The sequence below is a fragment of the Symphalangus syndactylus genome, chromosome 13, assembly GCF_028878055.3.
Source record: "Symphalangus syndactylus isolate Jambi chromosome 13, NHGRI_mSymSyn1-v2.1_pri, whole genome shotgun sequence".
Taxonomy (NCBI): Eukaryota; Metazoa; Chordata; class Mammalia; order Primates; family Hylobatidae; genus Symphalangus; species Symphalangus syndactylus.
In genome coordinates this window covers 128,110,049-128,123,901 of record NC_072435.2, presented here as the reverse complement: position 1 = coordinate 128,123,901, position 13,853 = coordinate 128,110,049, and the positions used below count along the sequence as shown (strand labels likewise).

At 64.1% G+C, this 13,853-nt stretch overlaps 1 protein-coding gene across 12 annotated transcripts in view; it reads right to left on the bottom strand.

Annotated features, from left to right (window-relative positions):
- The window catches only part of FBRSL1 (fibrosin like 1), a 98,275-nt gene that overhangs the window by 13,600 nt on the left and 70,822 nt on the right, over positions 1-13,853 (bottom strand). For 3 of the 12 annotated variants that reach the window (XM_055238085.2, XM_063614774.1, XM_055238095.2), the window contains 10 exons: positions 7,381-7,426; positions 4,762-5,077; positions 4,463-4,668; positions 3,873-3,941; positions 3,485-3,702; positions 2,666-2,722; positions 2,386-2,481; positions 889-957; positions 728-757; positions 511-582 (listed from right to left, as the gene is read on the bottom strand). In XM_055238085.2, coding sequence (XP_055094060.1) covers positions 511-582; positions 728-757; positions 889-957; positions 2,386-2,481; positions 2,666-2,722; positions 3,485-3,702; positions 3,873-3,941; positions 4,463-4,668; positions 4,762-5,077; positions 7,381-7,426 — 1,179 coding nt within the window. Of the gene's footprint in view, positions 1-510; positions 583-727; positions 758-888; positions 958-2,385; positions 2,482-2,665; positions 2,723-3,484; positions 3,703-3,777; positions 3,942-4,462; positions 4,669-4,761; positions 5,078-7,380; positions 7,427-13,853 lie in introns of all 12 variants that reach the window. The other 9 variants (XM_055238094.2, XM_055238091.2, XM_055238093.2 and 6 more) reach the window with 7 other exon arrangements.

Here is a 13,853-nt window from a genome sequence, read left to right as displayed (position 1 = left end):
GCCTCCCGGGACCCTCTCCTGCCCCCGCGGCTCCTAGCCTGGTGGGACCTGCACCAAGCTGCCCACAGGGCTCCCTCCTTCCTCAGCCTTCCCACGTGCACATCAGTTGTGAGCACTAGGGTCCACCTGGGTCACTGCTGAAGACAAGAACACAGCAGACACTCAATCACTGCGGGGAGTGGGGGCGGCAGAGGACCCCAGAGGCACCCCAGTGACATGGGGAGCTGGCGCGGCACCCCGTGCCCCTGCTCTGCTCCCCGTGGCCCGGCCGGCACACCTCGCCGAGGGGAGGGGCTTGTGGCACCCGGGCACCCAGCACTGCCCTGTGGCCTCACTGACCTGCTTAGAGTAAGAGCCCAGTACCCAGAGGAAGGGGCAGGCGGCTCACGCGTGAGGATCACACCTGTGCACATGCATGTGAACACACACAGCCTCATGCCTGGCCTTCCAGGGCCCAACCAGGCTGGAGACGGGTCCACAAGCGCCCTGCACCAGCCCAAGTCGTCTCACCTTTATCTTCTGCTGGTGGCGGTAGATCTGCCAGGCGATCTGCACGTGCACGGCACACCACCTCCCCGGCTTCTGCGACAGGACGGAAGCACTCAGTGGGGCCGGCGCCACCCCCACCCATGTCTTCTGCAGACTCCTGCTGTCACGGGCCCCCCGAGGCCACCTGGGGGGGGAACCAGGGTCCCCCCCGCCACAGGCCATCCCAACGCGCGCTCACCTTGACCACCGCCCGGTACGGGTCAGACACCTGCGGAGACAGGAAAGGAGTGTTAGGTCCGGGAGGGGACACAGCCCATTTGCTGTGGCCACCAGCACACACAGGGCCGGGCCGGGGCAGGCCATCACCCGGGGTGGGGACAGGCGCCCACTGACACCTACCCCAGGCGCTTTCTGCAGGAGTGTGTGAACCGTACCAGCTCGGCGGGCCACCTCAATGGGGCTTGAAGTCTGAGGGGAGAAAGAGAGACAGCTTGTGTGCGTGTGGGGCCGCCCAGGCAGGAGGATGCCTCGGGCTTCCTGGTTCTGGCGTGGGCCTGTGCCCTGCTTTGCCTTGCTGTGGGGCCTCGCACGCTGTCTCCCAGGGGCAGCCTGCCCTCCCTTGCAGGACTACCACACCTTCAGCCCGCCGGTTTCTGCAAAGGTGGAAGAAGGTGCTCTTGCCGGGGAAGGTGGGCGACCCTCCCTGGGGAGCCACTTGCCGCCAGGGCGGAGACAGCCCCACCTGGAGGGGGGAGTGGTGCAGACCTAGTCTCCAGCCCAGGAGGAGCTGCCGTGAGCCTGGATGGGCCAAGGGGAGACGGTCGTTTCCCACCAGGGGTGCCAGGGAAAGGGAGGTCCCACAGCAAAGACTGGCCGTCACACCACACCCCTCTCCTGCCCGGACTGGCTCAGCCGCCCCTTCCCTCTGGGCTGCCGCCCTGCCCAGAAGCAGCTGTGTTCGAGGTGTGGCTGGGACAGATTCCTTCCCTCCCAGACTCAGGGCCTCAGCGTCCCGGCTGTCTGGGCTCAGGGCAGTGCCCCCAAGTCCCAGTCTGGGGGTCCCTGTTCGACACCTGCAGGTGGACCACATGCATCCCTTCTCCATTCCTCTGAATTCCTCAACCACGGGGTCTGGGGGCCCAAGACCCTGTGGTGCCCAGGGGTGCCTGGTCCTCGGAAGTGCTATCTGCCCATCCACGACGTGGACGGCGCCCCAGGTGTGCCTGCTGGGCCCTTCAGGGCAGCTATAGGCAATGAGTCGGGGGCTGCAGGGTCCTGGGAGGTCAAGGGCGTGGCAGCTACTGGGGATGGTCCAGGCCCCGTCTTCAGAACCCAAGGCCCACAGGTGAGGAGGCTTCAGGACTGAGAGCTGTGTGCCCCTCCGTGGAGGGTGGGGTTACAGCACAAGGCCGGGGACAGTGAGGAGGGTCACAGGGTTCCCTCTCCCCTGGCTGAGGTGGCACACAACCTCCTGCTGCCCAGGTCCCCTGCCCTGCGGACGGCCCCGTAGGAACCAAGTTCCTCGCGGTGTGGATGGCCCTGTAAGAACCTTCTCGCGGTATGGACGGCCTGTGAGGCTGCTGTTCACACCAGGGCCTCCTGCCAAGGACTGGAATGTTCTCCATCGAGGCGTCCACAGTGTGCTCTCTGCACAGTCCCACCACCTCCCAGGGCTGCTCCCAGGCCGGACCCCCTGCCCCTCCCATGGTGGCCGCACACAGACCGCAGGGCCCCCCATCCTGGCAGGGGCTGCTCACGCCAGTGCCCAGATGACGACAGGTACAAGGGAGGGAAGGGGGGGTGGTTGTGGGCAGAGAGTTTGGCGAGGTTGTCATGCACTCCCCCCAAAATCCACCCACCCGCTGTGCCCGCCCCACCTGCCAGGGGCAGCGGTACCTTGGGCTGAAAAGCGCCCTGCAGGGACCCGAAGGGGCCGGGGTGTGGGAGCAGGGTGGGCAGTCCTGGGATGGCAGGAGGGAAGGACGGGAAGAACTGTAAGAGAAGGAGAGCGGATGGAGTGTGGGGCCCAAGTCCTCACCTCACCCTCTGCCTGTAACCAGAAGGTGGTACCAATGCAGCAGGGGTGAGGCCAGGCGACGGGCAGCCCCACCCGCCCGCCCTGTGGCCAGGGCCTGCGTGCACAGCGACACGCGCTGGGCCCCTCAGGGACACTCACACTCACGCTGGAATGTCGGAAGTAGGGGCTGTCCAGCTTGGGCGCATACTTGTCAAACTGGAAGGGAAGGAGAGGAGGGTGAGGCCCCGCACACACAACACCCTTGCTGGGCCCCGGCCCCCGCCCACCTGGCCAGGCTGGGCAGTGACAGGATGGCGTTGTGATTCTTGAGGCTGGTGGCTGCGGCCAGCCGTCCCAGGCTCCTCTAGAGCGCCAGCCCCACGGCTCTGAACTCAGTCTCAGACCAGGGCGGCCCTGCCACTCTAAGGGTCCCCTTGCGTGGGGTGGGAACTCAGCCCACCCGGGCAGTCTGTGTGCCCGGCTGAGGCCTGGGGCATGAAGCCCTGGCTGCTGGGTCACGCTGGGGACACACCGGGTTACTGACAAACTGGCCAGTTTCCGAATAAAACTCGAGAAAGTGGAAGGGACTCGAGCCCCCAGCAACTCCCTCCTCAGACCGGGCCTCTGGGGCGGGGAACACGGGAGGCACCCTGAGTCATGGTCCCTGTGCCCCTGAGGCCTGTCTGGGCCTCCAGCCCTGGCACTGGGGATCTAGTGCAGGTGTGAGGGTGTCCCATGCACATGAGCACGGGGTGCCTGCCTAAGTCCAGGACCACGGCCCAGGGTGGGGGCCTCATGGCACAGCTTGGGGTGGGGACACCAGAGGGCACGCTGGGGACCGGACAGACAACAGAGAGGTGCCGCTGGCCCCCCACCTCCTTCTGGGCTGGTGTGTGTGCGAGCGTGTCTGCGTGTGCCTGCTGCGTGTCCCCGCCCCACGCCCGCCCCCGCCCCCTGCCAGCACGCGGGCCTACGCACCGGCGGGGGTGCGGCGGGCGGCGTCGGGGGCAGCCCTGCGGGGAAGGGGGCGAATGTGTGTTGGTGCTGGTGTGTGTGTTGGTGCGTGTGCTGGTGTGTGTGCTGGTGCTGATGGAACTCCGCCCGCAGCAGAGCCCCCGGGCCCAGGGAGGCGCCAGGCCGCTCGGCGCTCTGCACCAGAAACCGCGTGTTCAGCTCTTGCCTGAGCAGCTCGTGATCTACAAGAGAAAAAGAGAGAGAGACAGAGAGGCACGTTGGCCGTGGGCTCCCGGTGGGGCGAGGCGGATAGTCACCTGGCACTCCCGGGGTCGGCAGGCCAAGCCGGGGTGGCCGCTCGCCACGTGCGGGCCCAGGGGTGCAGGTAAGAGAGGAGCCTGTGACCAAGTACCAATCAGAATCCCCGAATGAGGCTGGCAATACATGATTGGCTGGCTGAATGAGACCGACAGGCTGGCATCTAGAGGCAAGAGAGAACACGGTGAGCCCCTCCCCGGGAGCCAGGGTCCAGCCACCCCCAGGCCAGCGTCCTGGTCCCATCCCGGGACACGGGGCCATCCCCAGCCTGGACCGGGCTGACTCGGAGCCTCAAGAAGCACCTGGGGGCCGAGGGAGGAAGGCTTCACGGCTGGGGTCCACTGGGATGACGCCTGCTTGATGTGCGGCCCCCTCCTCCCGGGGCTCAGGACCCAGCAGGCTGCGGGCGAGGCCTGGCCCCAAGAGGGGAGGCCCCTGCGCCTGTCTCAATGTGAACACGTGTCTGTACGTGCATGTGCACGTGTCCTGCCTGTCCCTGCACACACATGGCCCGTGGCCCAGCAGGGACTCCTGGGGAAAGGCACACCTTGGGGAACCAGAGAGGCGCGCAGGGTCCGCAGAGACCACAGCAGGTGGAGGGCCAGGCTGTGCACCCCTCCCCGGTGGCTGTGTCCCCGCACCCCCCACCCCTGCCCTGGGCGAGATTGCGGCCGAGACACCTACCGGCCGGGTGTCCTGGGAGGACCAGGCTGCTGGCCGGCAGTGCCGGGGGCGGGGGCAGTGTCGGGGGTGCAGCAAACATGGCCGCGTGGAGCTGGTGCTGCGCCTGGGACCGGAGCGCCAGGTGTGAGGTAGACAGGTGGGGGCCCGGCCCGTGTGGCGACAGCGACACGTGCTTCCCCAGGCCCAGGGGGGCGCTGCTGCTCCTGCTGCAGGACACGGGGCTCAGTGCCTGCCAGCCCGACCCCTGCAGAGCCCCCAACCTGAGACCACACAGGCCCCGTCCCCCGCGGGGACCCCACCTGAGGCCGTGCAGGCCGTTGGCTGCCGCCTGGCCGTGGCCCGCGAAGGCGCCAAGGGATGCAGGCACGTGTGTCGAGAGCAGGCCGCGGGGCTGTGGGGGTGGCGGCTGCGGGGTGTGGTGGGGCGGGGCGGGGGTCTCCTTCTTCACCAGGGGAGTGGCGCGGGAGCTGGGCAGGGGCCCCGGGCAGGGCGCGGCATGGGGCGCGGGGCTGGCTGTGGGCAGGAAGCTCTCGGCGCTGAGCTCGCGGCTGCGCTCCAGGCCTGACACCTTGGGCACCGGCCCAGCCTTGGCCTCCAACTTCTCAAGCGCTGGGCCTGCAGAGAGAGGGTGGCTGCGTTCAGACCAGCAGGGCCTCATCCCTGCCCCTCCTGTGGCCCAGGGAGCCCTGGTAGATGCCTGATGTCCAGGCTATGTCTGGGCTCCAGCTATGCCCCCATTTCAGATGAGGAGGCAGGCAAGGAGGCCGCACAGCCAGCTGGATCTCACCCAAGGCTCCAGGCCCCGCCCAGCGGAGGGAGCTGGCTTGAGAGCCTGGGCTGTGGCCAGGGGTGGGGTGGGTAGCCCACCTGCCCGAAGACGCCATCACTGGCAGGGACAGGACAGACCTGCAGGAGTCAGTCCCTGGACAGGGGCTGCTATGACCTCATTTAACAGACAAAACCAAGATACATCAAGGACTTGGCCCAAGAGGGGAGCTGGATTTGAACACAGGAGCTAGGGCCTGTGTGCCTATGCCTCATGTTCACGGCCCCTGGATGTGCCCCCAGCCCAGGGCATGGGTCCGCCCCACCGCAGCAGCAGCGCCCACAGCTGGTGCCCACCTTTTCTTTCTGAAACCCCCTGGTGGAAAGCTTGACCACTTCCTGGAAACTTAGGCAGGGACTGGGTGGGAGGCTGCCCCCCACTGTGACTGCCTGTCACCTGCCACCCTCACCCCTGCTCCCTGGCCACCCTTCTGCCCACCTAGGCACGTCCCCCGCAGGTCCTGTGGGCCCCTCTGAGCCCCTGGGGCCTGCCCGCCCCCGCACACCCCAAACCCTCCTTTTCAGGCCCCTTCAGGCAGGTCTCAGATCAAGTCCCCGGGAGTCAGGAGAGGGCAGCGTCCATGCGGGGAGCCCGTTCCTGGGGTCAGGAGCCGCCACGGTCAGGGGGCCAGTTTCGCAGGAGAAACAAAACCAGGTTCCACGTGCCACATGCCTCCTGTTCACGTCCCCAGCAGACCCTGCTTCCTTCCTGAGGCCTTGGGATGGTGGAGCCATGGCCCAGGGGGACAGCTGCGGCCGTCCCTGCCCCACGTGACCATGGGGCCTGGTCTGCTGGGGCCTCAAGGAGCTCCTCCCAGGTGAAAACAGGCAGCAGGAAGCAGCCCCATCTTCACTCTTCACCTGGGGCCAGGCCTTCCACAGCAGCCACCACCCAGCGACCGCAGAGAGGCTGCGCGGAGGACACAGGAGAGAGGGAGCCCACGGGCACTATCTCCACCGGCTTTCCCAGCTCCCCGGGTCAGCCCCACGGGACCTCTCCTCCTCTCTCCCACATCTCCAAGCCACCCTTGCGTACAGTAAGAGCCATGATCAGGATGGAAAGAGGCTCGGGCCGCACAGACCTGGACTAGACCCCACGTGCAGGGCCTCCTGTGCCCTTCTAGCACCTCCAGCCCTCACTGGGACATTGTCTGTCCAGATGCAGCAGCAGCAGCCGAGGCAGTGAGCTGAGTATTCAACAGCCCCATGTGACACTCTGTCTGCGAAGCCAGTTGCCTCTCCTACTGGGACCCGTCCCGTGCACACCGCTTCCGACACCACCCCATCTGCACCTGCTTTGCGGTGATGCTCTGATGTGAACAGGCTTCCAACGTGAAGGCCGGTGAAGGCCATGCCTGCTACAGGGCAGTAGGGCCCATCCTTGCCTGCGTTGGCAGGGCCTGTCCTGTCCAGTCACATCCGGGTGAAGCCGTCCCAGCAAAAGGGTGGTTCCAGCTGGAAACCCAGGGAGGCAGGAGCCGAGACCCCGCGGCCCTCCCGGAGATGCTGCCCACCTAGGTCCTGGTGTGGGAATCCCAGGATCCCAGCACCAGGGAGGCCCTAAGAAGATGCCGGGCTGTCCCCTCTGGAGAGGGTTGCTGGCCCGTGGACACCCCGCCCCATAGCTCACAGCCACAGGTTTTGAAGGCCTGGCCTGGAATGGCTATCCAGGCCCCTCTACCACACCACAGGGGCTCGCAGGCAGCAGAGCCAGGGAAGTGAGTCAGTCCCGTTTCTCTTTAACTCAGCAGCCACAGGTGCTTGTGGTGCCCGTGGCAGGTGGCCCTACAGTCCCCAGAGTCTGACCCCACGAGCCCGGGGAGGGCCTGAGAGCACGCATTCCTAACGGTTCCACTCGGGGAGCTGCTGCTACTAGCTGAGCCCAGGCCCTGCCTATGGCTCAGTGGCTTCGTCTACTCTCCCCTGCTCCTGGGGGCTTCCCAGCAATCCAGCACCCTGGTCCCACCCAGCTCTGCACCCCAGGTGCCAAGACCATCTCTCCCCTGACTTCAGGGGGATGTCCTGCCACCTAGACGCAGGGCACATCGTGTCCCTTCAGAGGCCCAGGAGCTGAGCCGAGGCGACCTACTTACCTTTATCGGTTCCCGGGGCAAAGAGCTGCTCGGAGCCCACGGATGCCTGGAGAGAGAGAAGGGGGTCAGGGGCAGTCAGGGTGGTCCTCATCCTTGTGCACCCTGCGCCCGATGCCCACACAAAGTCTGGGTGGTTTTCCAGCAGGGCCGGGCGGGATGTGCCCTTGTGGGTGCCCCCGTGTACGAGGCGAACACGCTTAGTCCTGAGCTCTGCGCGCGTGTGTACATGTGCTCACGCCGGGGCACACAGGCCCTGCTCTGCTCGGAGCAGCAGGCTTCCTAGAGGGGGTCTGAGTGAAGACGGGGTTTGGGGGGGATTGGGAACCAAGGCTGCTGCCGGCATGGACTGGGGGAGCGCTGGCATTTGTCAAATCTGCACCCCTCCCAGGAGAACCAGCACCAGTAGCGTGGGCCCTGCTGGGCTCCCACCCGTCAGGCCAGAGGCAGATGACGGAGAGCCCCAGGACACACCTCCTGCTCCCAACCACAGTCCAGCACAGGCGCCCTGGCAAAGGTGAGAGAACCAGGATACCGACCAGGCTGGACGTGTGGGTCCGCAAGGCCGTAGGACACCTCACCATGTTCCCGGGCCGGCCGAGCTCCCAGCGCCCACAGGACACCGCACTATGCTCCCAGGCTGGCCAAGCTCCAAGCCTGGTGCTCAGTGTTGCTGAGAGGCAGCTAAGTGTCCCGGGCCATGTGGGGGAGCTCTCAGAGAGTCAATCGCAGAAATTGCACAGCCCCACTCCTCCGTCTCTTCCAGAGAAACTCGCTCAACCACCTGCCACAAGCAGGTGGCGAGAACATGGGCCTGTCAGGGCGAGAGCGTGGGCCTGTGGCCACTGAGGGGGAGGGGTGGACGGAGGGCCCCATGCTCTGGAGGACTTCACGGCAGTTTCCAGGAATAAGCTTCGTAAGAATGACCTTAAATAGATATTTCCCTCCTAGTTTCCCCTTTTTTTTTTTGTTTTGATTAAACAGCTTCATTGAGTCGTGGATTGAACGTTTCTGCCTACCTAGAATTCACACGTTTAAATCCTCACCCCCCAGGTGATGGGATCAGGAGGTGGAGGGTGATGAGGTCATGAGGTCTTGAGTGTGGAGCCTCACAAGCGGCATCAGTGCCTCATAAAGGGCCCCAGAGCCACCTGGCCCCTTCCACCACGTGAGGACGCAGCGGAGAGGCACCCTCTACCAACCAGGAAGCTCTCACAGGGACTCTGCCATGCCTTGACCTACTTGCGGCCTCCAGCACTGTGAGCTGTGAATGTCCGCTGTGGACAAGGCACCCGCTGGGGTACTGGGCCAGAGCAGTCCGCACGGACTAAGACTTGAGATGTAATTCACATACCATCCAACTCACCGTCTAACACTTACAATTCACTGGCATTTAGTATGTTCACAGTGAAGCACCTGTCACCACTATCAATGACAGAACACTGTCATCACCCCAAAAAGAAACCCTGACCCCTAACCGTCACCCCCAACCCTGGGAAACCACAAATCTTTCTGTCTCTACAGAGCTGTCCTTTCTGCACTCCACGTGAACGCTGTCAGGCGGCACAGACCTGCTGCGATTGGCTTCTCTCACTGCATGGCTTTTGACGTTCACACATACTGCAGTGTGTACCCTGGAGAGATCGGGGACTCTGTGTGTGGAGGAAGCAACTGCAAAGAAAAAGTGTTACGTGGATCTGGACAGTGTGCCTGTGCTTGGGCACATATGCACACTCAGGCACGAACACACACTCGGGTACGTGAATGTGGGCACACTCTCGGGTAAGTGTACGTGGGCACACTCTCGGGTAAGTGTCCGTGGGCACACTCTCGGGTACGTGTCCGTGGGCACTCTCGGGTACGTGTCCGTGGGCACACTCTCGGGTACGTGTCCGTGGGCACACTCTCGGGTACGTGTCCGTGGGCACTCTCGGGTACGTGTCCGTGGGCACACTCTCGGGTACGTGTCCGTGGGCACTCTCGGGTACGTGTCCGTGGGCACACTCTCGGTACGCGTCCGTGGGCACTCTCGGGTACGTGTCCGTGGGCACACTCTCAGTACGTGTCCGTGGGCACTCTCGGGTACGTGTCTGTGGGCACACTCTCGGGTACGTGTCCGTGGGCACACTCTCAGTACGTGTCCGTGGGCACTCTCGGGTACGTGTCTGTGGGCACACTCTCGGGTACGTGTCCGTGGGCACACTCTCGGGTACGTGTACGTGGGCACTCTCGGGTAAGTGTCCGTGGGCACACTCTCGGGTACGTGTCCGTGGGCACACTCGGGTACGTGTACATGGGCACTCTCGGGTTGATGTACAGGGGCACGCACATTCTCGGGTGTGTGTACCTGGGTGGCAGTGTGTGCATGGATGTTTGTGTACATGAGCATCACGTGTGTGTTTACGTAGGTGCCCACGTGTCGGCGTCTATGTTGGTGAAATTGTAGAATGGGTCTCGAGCTCATGTGTCCACCAGGAGAGAGCAGTCCCCTCTGGGAATGGCGGGGGTGGGGGGCACAAGAGACTTGGCTTAAACTCTGACATTTTAAGTTTTTACAAAGGAGACTGCATTCTGGTAATACTTGTGTAACTGAAATGTAACAATGACAAAGGTAATAAACAGCTTCACTGCTACCAGGGAGGGGCCAGCCAGGTTTGCCTAGTGAGCACGGCTGTGAGAGACCAGGGCATGGGGAGCATCTAACTCGGAGGCTGGGTGCTGGGAGATGGGGATTCTGTGCTTGTCTGCCCCCTGATCTGTAACATGATCTGTGACTCTTAGGGTTAAAACAATAAAAAGGGATTTAGGAAGTTGGCTAGTGAAAAGTGCGCGAGACCCACAGCTCTCTAACCTGCTAAAACCTGGGAGCGCGGCCGGGCACGGTGGCTCACATCTGTAATCCCAGCACTTTGGGAGGCCGAGGCGGGCGGATCACAAAGTCAGGAAATCGAGAGCATCCTGGCTAACACAGTGAAACCCCGTCTCTACTAAAAATACAAAAAATTAGCCAGGCGTGGTGGCGAGCGCTTGTAGTCCCAGCTACTCGGGAGGCCGAGGCAGGAGAATGGCGTGAACCCGGAAGGCGGAGTTTCAAGCGAGCCGAGATCGCGCCACTGCCCTCCAGCCTGGGTGACAGAGCGAGACTCCGTCTAAAAAACAAACAAACAAAAAAAACCCTGAAGGGCGAGGGCAGGGGCCCTCCCATAGCCAGGAAGCTCACCAGGGCGTAAGCCAGACCAGAGGGGCACTGGGTGCTGAGAAGAGGCCTGCTGTCCGCATGCCACAGCACACGTTTCCTATCACCCCAATCAAAATCCCAGGCAGGTATCTGGAACACATGCATTACTAGGTCCTTACTAAGGGAGCTGCTTCCCCTGAATCCCACACGGCCCAGCCAAGGGAGCTGTGCTGCTTGCTGTTCAGGGCAGAGGGGAGGCGGCTCAGGGTCCACCGGGGCCTGGTGTGAAGCCAGGCTCAGCTGCCCAGAGGGACACCCGTGTCCAGCAACTGGCAGACAGATCGACAGTGAGCGCGTGGCCAGATGGCGCCCGCAGGTGATCAACGGTGAGCGTGTCTGCCTCAGCCACACACGGAGGAGCTGTTGGCATGTGCTCCGTGAGCCTCAGAAACATCACAGGAGCCAAAGCCAGACCACAAAGAGCACGCAGCCATGTGACCGTGAGCGCAGCCCCAGCCACAGCAGCCGAGGGGTGCAGGGGGTGCACAGGAGCTCGGGGGTCCAGGGGCGACAGGGTGAGTGTACAGTCTTAGGTATGTGTCAGCCAGAGGGGTGCAGGGGGTGGACAGGAGCTCGGGGGTCCAGGGGCGATGGGGGTGAGTGTACAGTCTTAGGTATGTGTCAGCCAGAGGGGTGCAGGGGGTGGACAGGAGCTCGGGGGTTCAGGGGCGACAGGGTGAGTGTACAGTCTTAGGTATGTGTCAGCCAGAGGGGTGCAGGGGGTGGACAGGAGCTCGGGGGTTCAGGGGCGATGGGGGTGGGTGTACAGTCATAGGTATGTGTCAAAAAGCAAACCGCACACTTAAAATAGCTGCATTTACTGCAAAAATAAATAGGTGAATTTACCGCCAGTAAATGACAGCACTGGAAACCAACAAAAAGACCTGACATGATGCTGGGACGGACGGACAGACGGACGGACAGATGGAAGGAGATCCAAGAGCGGAATGAGAAGCCCAAGAGTTTCCACAGATGCCGGGACGGACAGAGATCCACAGAACGGAATGAGGAGCCCCAGACGTGGTGCAGCCTGTGGCGGCCAGGTGTGGGGTGCAGCCTGTGGGGGCCAGGCGTGGGGTGCAGGCTGTGGGGGCCAGGTTGTGGGGTGCAGGCTGTGGGGTGCAGGCTGTGGGGGCCAGGCGTGGGGTGCAGGCTGTGGGGGCCAGGCGTTGGGTGCAGGCTGTGGGGGCCAGGCTGTGGGGTGCAGGCTGTGGGGGCCAGGCTGTGGGGTGCAGGCTGTGGGGGCCAGGCTGTGGGGTGCAGGCTGTGGGGGCCAGGCGTGGGGTGCAGCCTGTGGGGGCCAGGCATGGGGTGCAGGCTGTGGGGGCCAGGCTGTGGGGGCCAGGCGTGGGGTGCAGGCTGTGGGGGCCAGGCGTGGGGTGCAGGCTGTGGGGGCCAGGCGTGGGGTGCAGGCTGTGGGGGCCAGGCTGTGGGGTGCAGGCTGTGGGGGCCAGGCGTGGGGTGCAGGCTGTGGGGGCCAGGCTGTGGGGTGCAGGCTGTGGGGGCCAGGCTGTGGGGTGCAGGCTGTGGGGGCCAGGCGTGGGGTGCAGGCTGTGGGGGCCAGGCTGTGGGGTGCAGGCTGTGGGGGCCAGGCGTTGGGTGCAGGCTGTGGGGACCAGGCGTGGGGTGCAGGCTGTGGGGACCAGGCGTGGGGTACAGGCTGTGGGGGCCAGGCTGTGGGGTGCAGGCTGTGGGGACCAGGCGTGGGGTACAGGCTGTGGGGACCAGGCGTGGGGTACAGGCTGTGGGGACCAGGCGTGGGGTACAGGCTGTGGGGACCAGGCGTGGGGTACAGGCTGTGGGGGCCAGGCATGGCGTAGGTCCTTCAGAGCAAGCTCCTGTTTCACCCCCTATCTGAAAATAATTCCAGACAGATCGCAAACATAAAAGGGAAAAGCCATCAACGTATCAGAGAAGACCAGGTGTGGATTCCACCTTCTTGCTGGAATGGGAAGCCCTTCCCAGTCACGTCGCAAGAGCCTGAACCACAGAGAAGACCAGCAGGTCCATGCCTGTAAGATGGCAAGAGCCAGGAGGGCCTGCCACACCCACACGCGCCGAAAGGGCCCCTGCACAGGAGGAAGGTGGGCCCCTGGAAGGGAGCAGTGGTTGGGCCCCGCACGTTTGCGTGTTAAAGGGCTGAGGTGCGGCTGGTGTGAGGGGATGCCGAGCTCCCGGCACTGACGCTACAGGGTCTGCTCACTCTGTGCGGTTCCTGGGGTTGGGGAGGGGTCTGTCCACCTGCTGAGGGCCAGCAGGGGCGGGGGTCCTGCAGCCCAGCCTCCTGCTGGGTGAAACACCAACTCTATGTCCAGCGCCCCCAGCCACCAACCCCCAGGCAGTAAGGTAGGACCTCCTTCTGAGAGGAGGACGCTTCTGCTCAGACCCAGCTCAACCATGCGGGGGCCGGGTCGGATGGAAGCTAGGAGACCCCGGCACCCCAGAAAGGGACCCTCCCAGCCCCAGCCCAGGGCCCCGATGACCCTCTCCCTCCCCCAGCCTTGCAGCCACCACCCCTAGAATCCTGGCTTGTTACAAAGAAAGAAAGACAGGAACCTCTCACCCCTAGGAAGCCAGGGGGCCCGGAGGTTGGGGCGTGTGGCTTTTTCCCCTCTGCTCGCCTCAACATCATCCCCCAGAAGTGTGGCTCCCATGGGGTCCGCCTCCACCTCCCTGCCCTGTCCGGCCACTGCTGGTGACCCAGGCTACGCAGTGACCATCCCAGCATCGGAAACAGGAAGGACTCCGAGAGAAACAGGAGGAATAGTGAAGGGGCCTGTGCAGGTGGGCAGGGAGGAGTCCAGACCAGCCTTTGGGCCTCCAGGGGGCACTGGGGCTCCCCAGAAAGGCCTCGGCACCTCCTTGGCTGTGCTCATCCCTGAGCAGTGCCAGCACCAAGTGCTCCCTTGGGCCAGGCCCCCAAATCTGGGCCCCTCACACAGCAAGGATGGGGATCCAGTGCTGCTCCACGCCAGCCATGAACCAGGCACTGAACACCCAGGCCTGCCACAGCCCCCTGGGGCCTCTCCTGGGCCTGCACCACCCTCCTGGGAGGCCTTCTGGACCCTCATCTGAGGGGCTGCCCCGTCTCTGGCACCCACGCGTGCCCTTTTCTTGGCTGAGGTCCTGGATTTGAGTTGCCTCTTCACCAGGTGGCCCACCTGTTAACTGCCCCCTCTGTGGTTGGGGCAGCAGGCCCCACCATGCCACCAGGACTCGCCAGGGGCCAGGAAGGAGG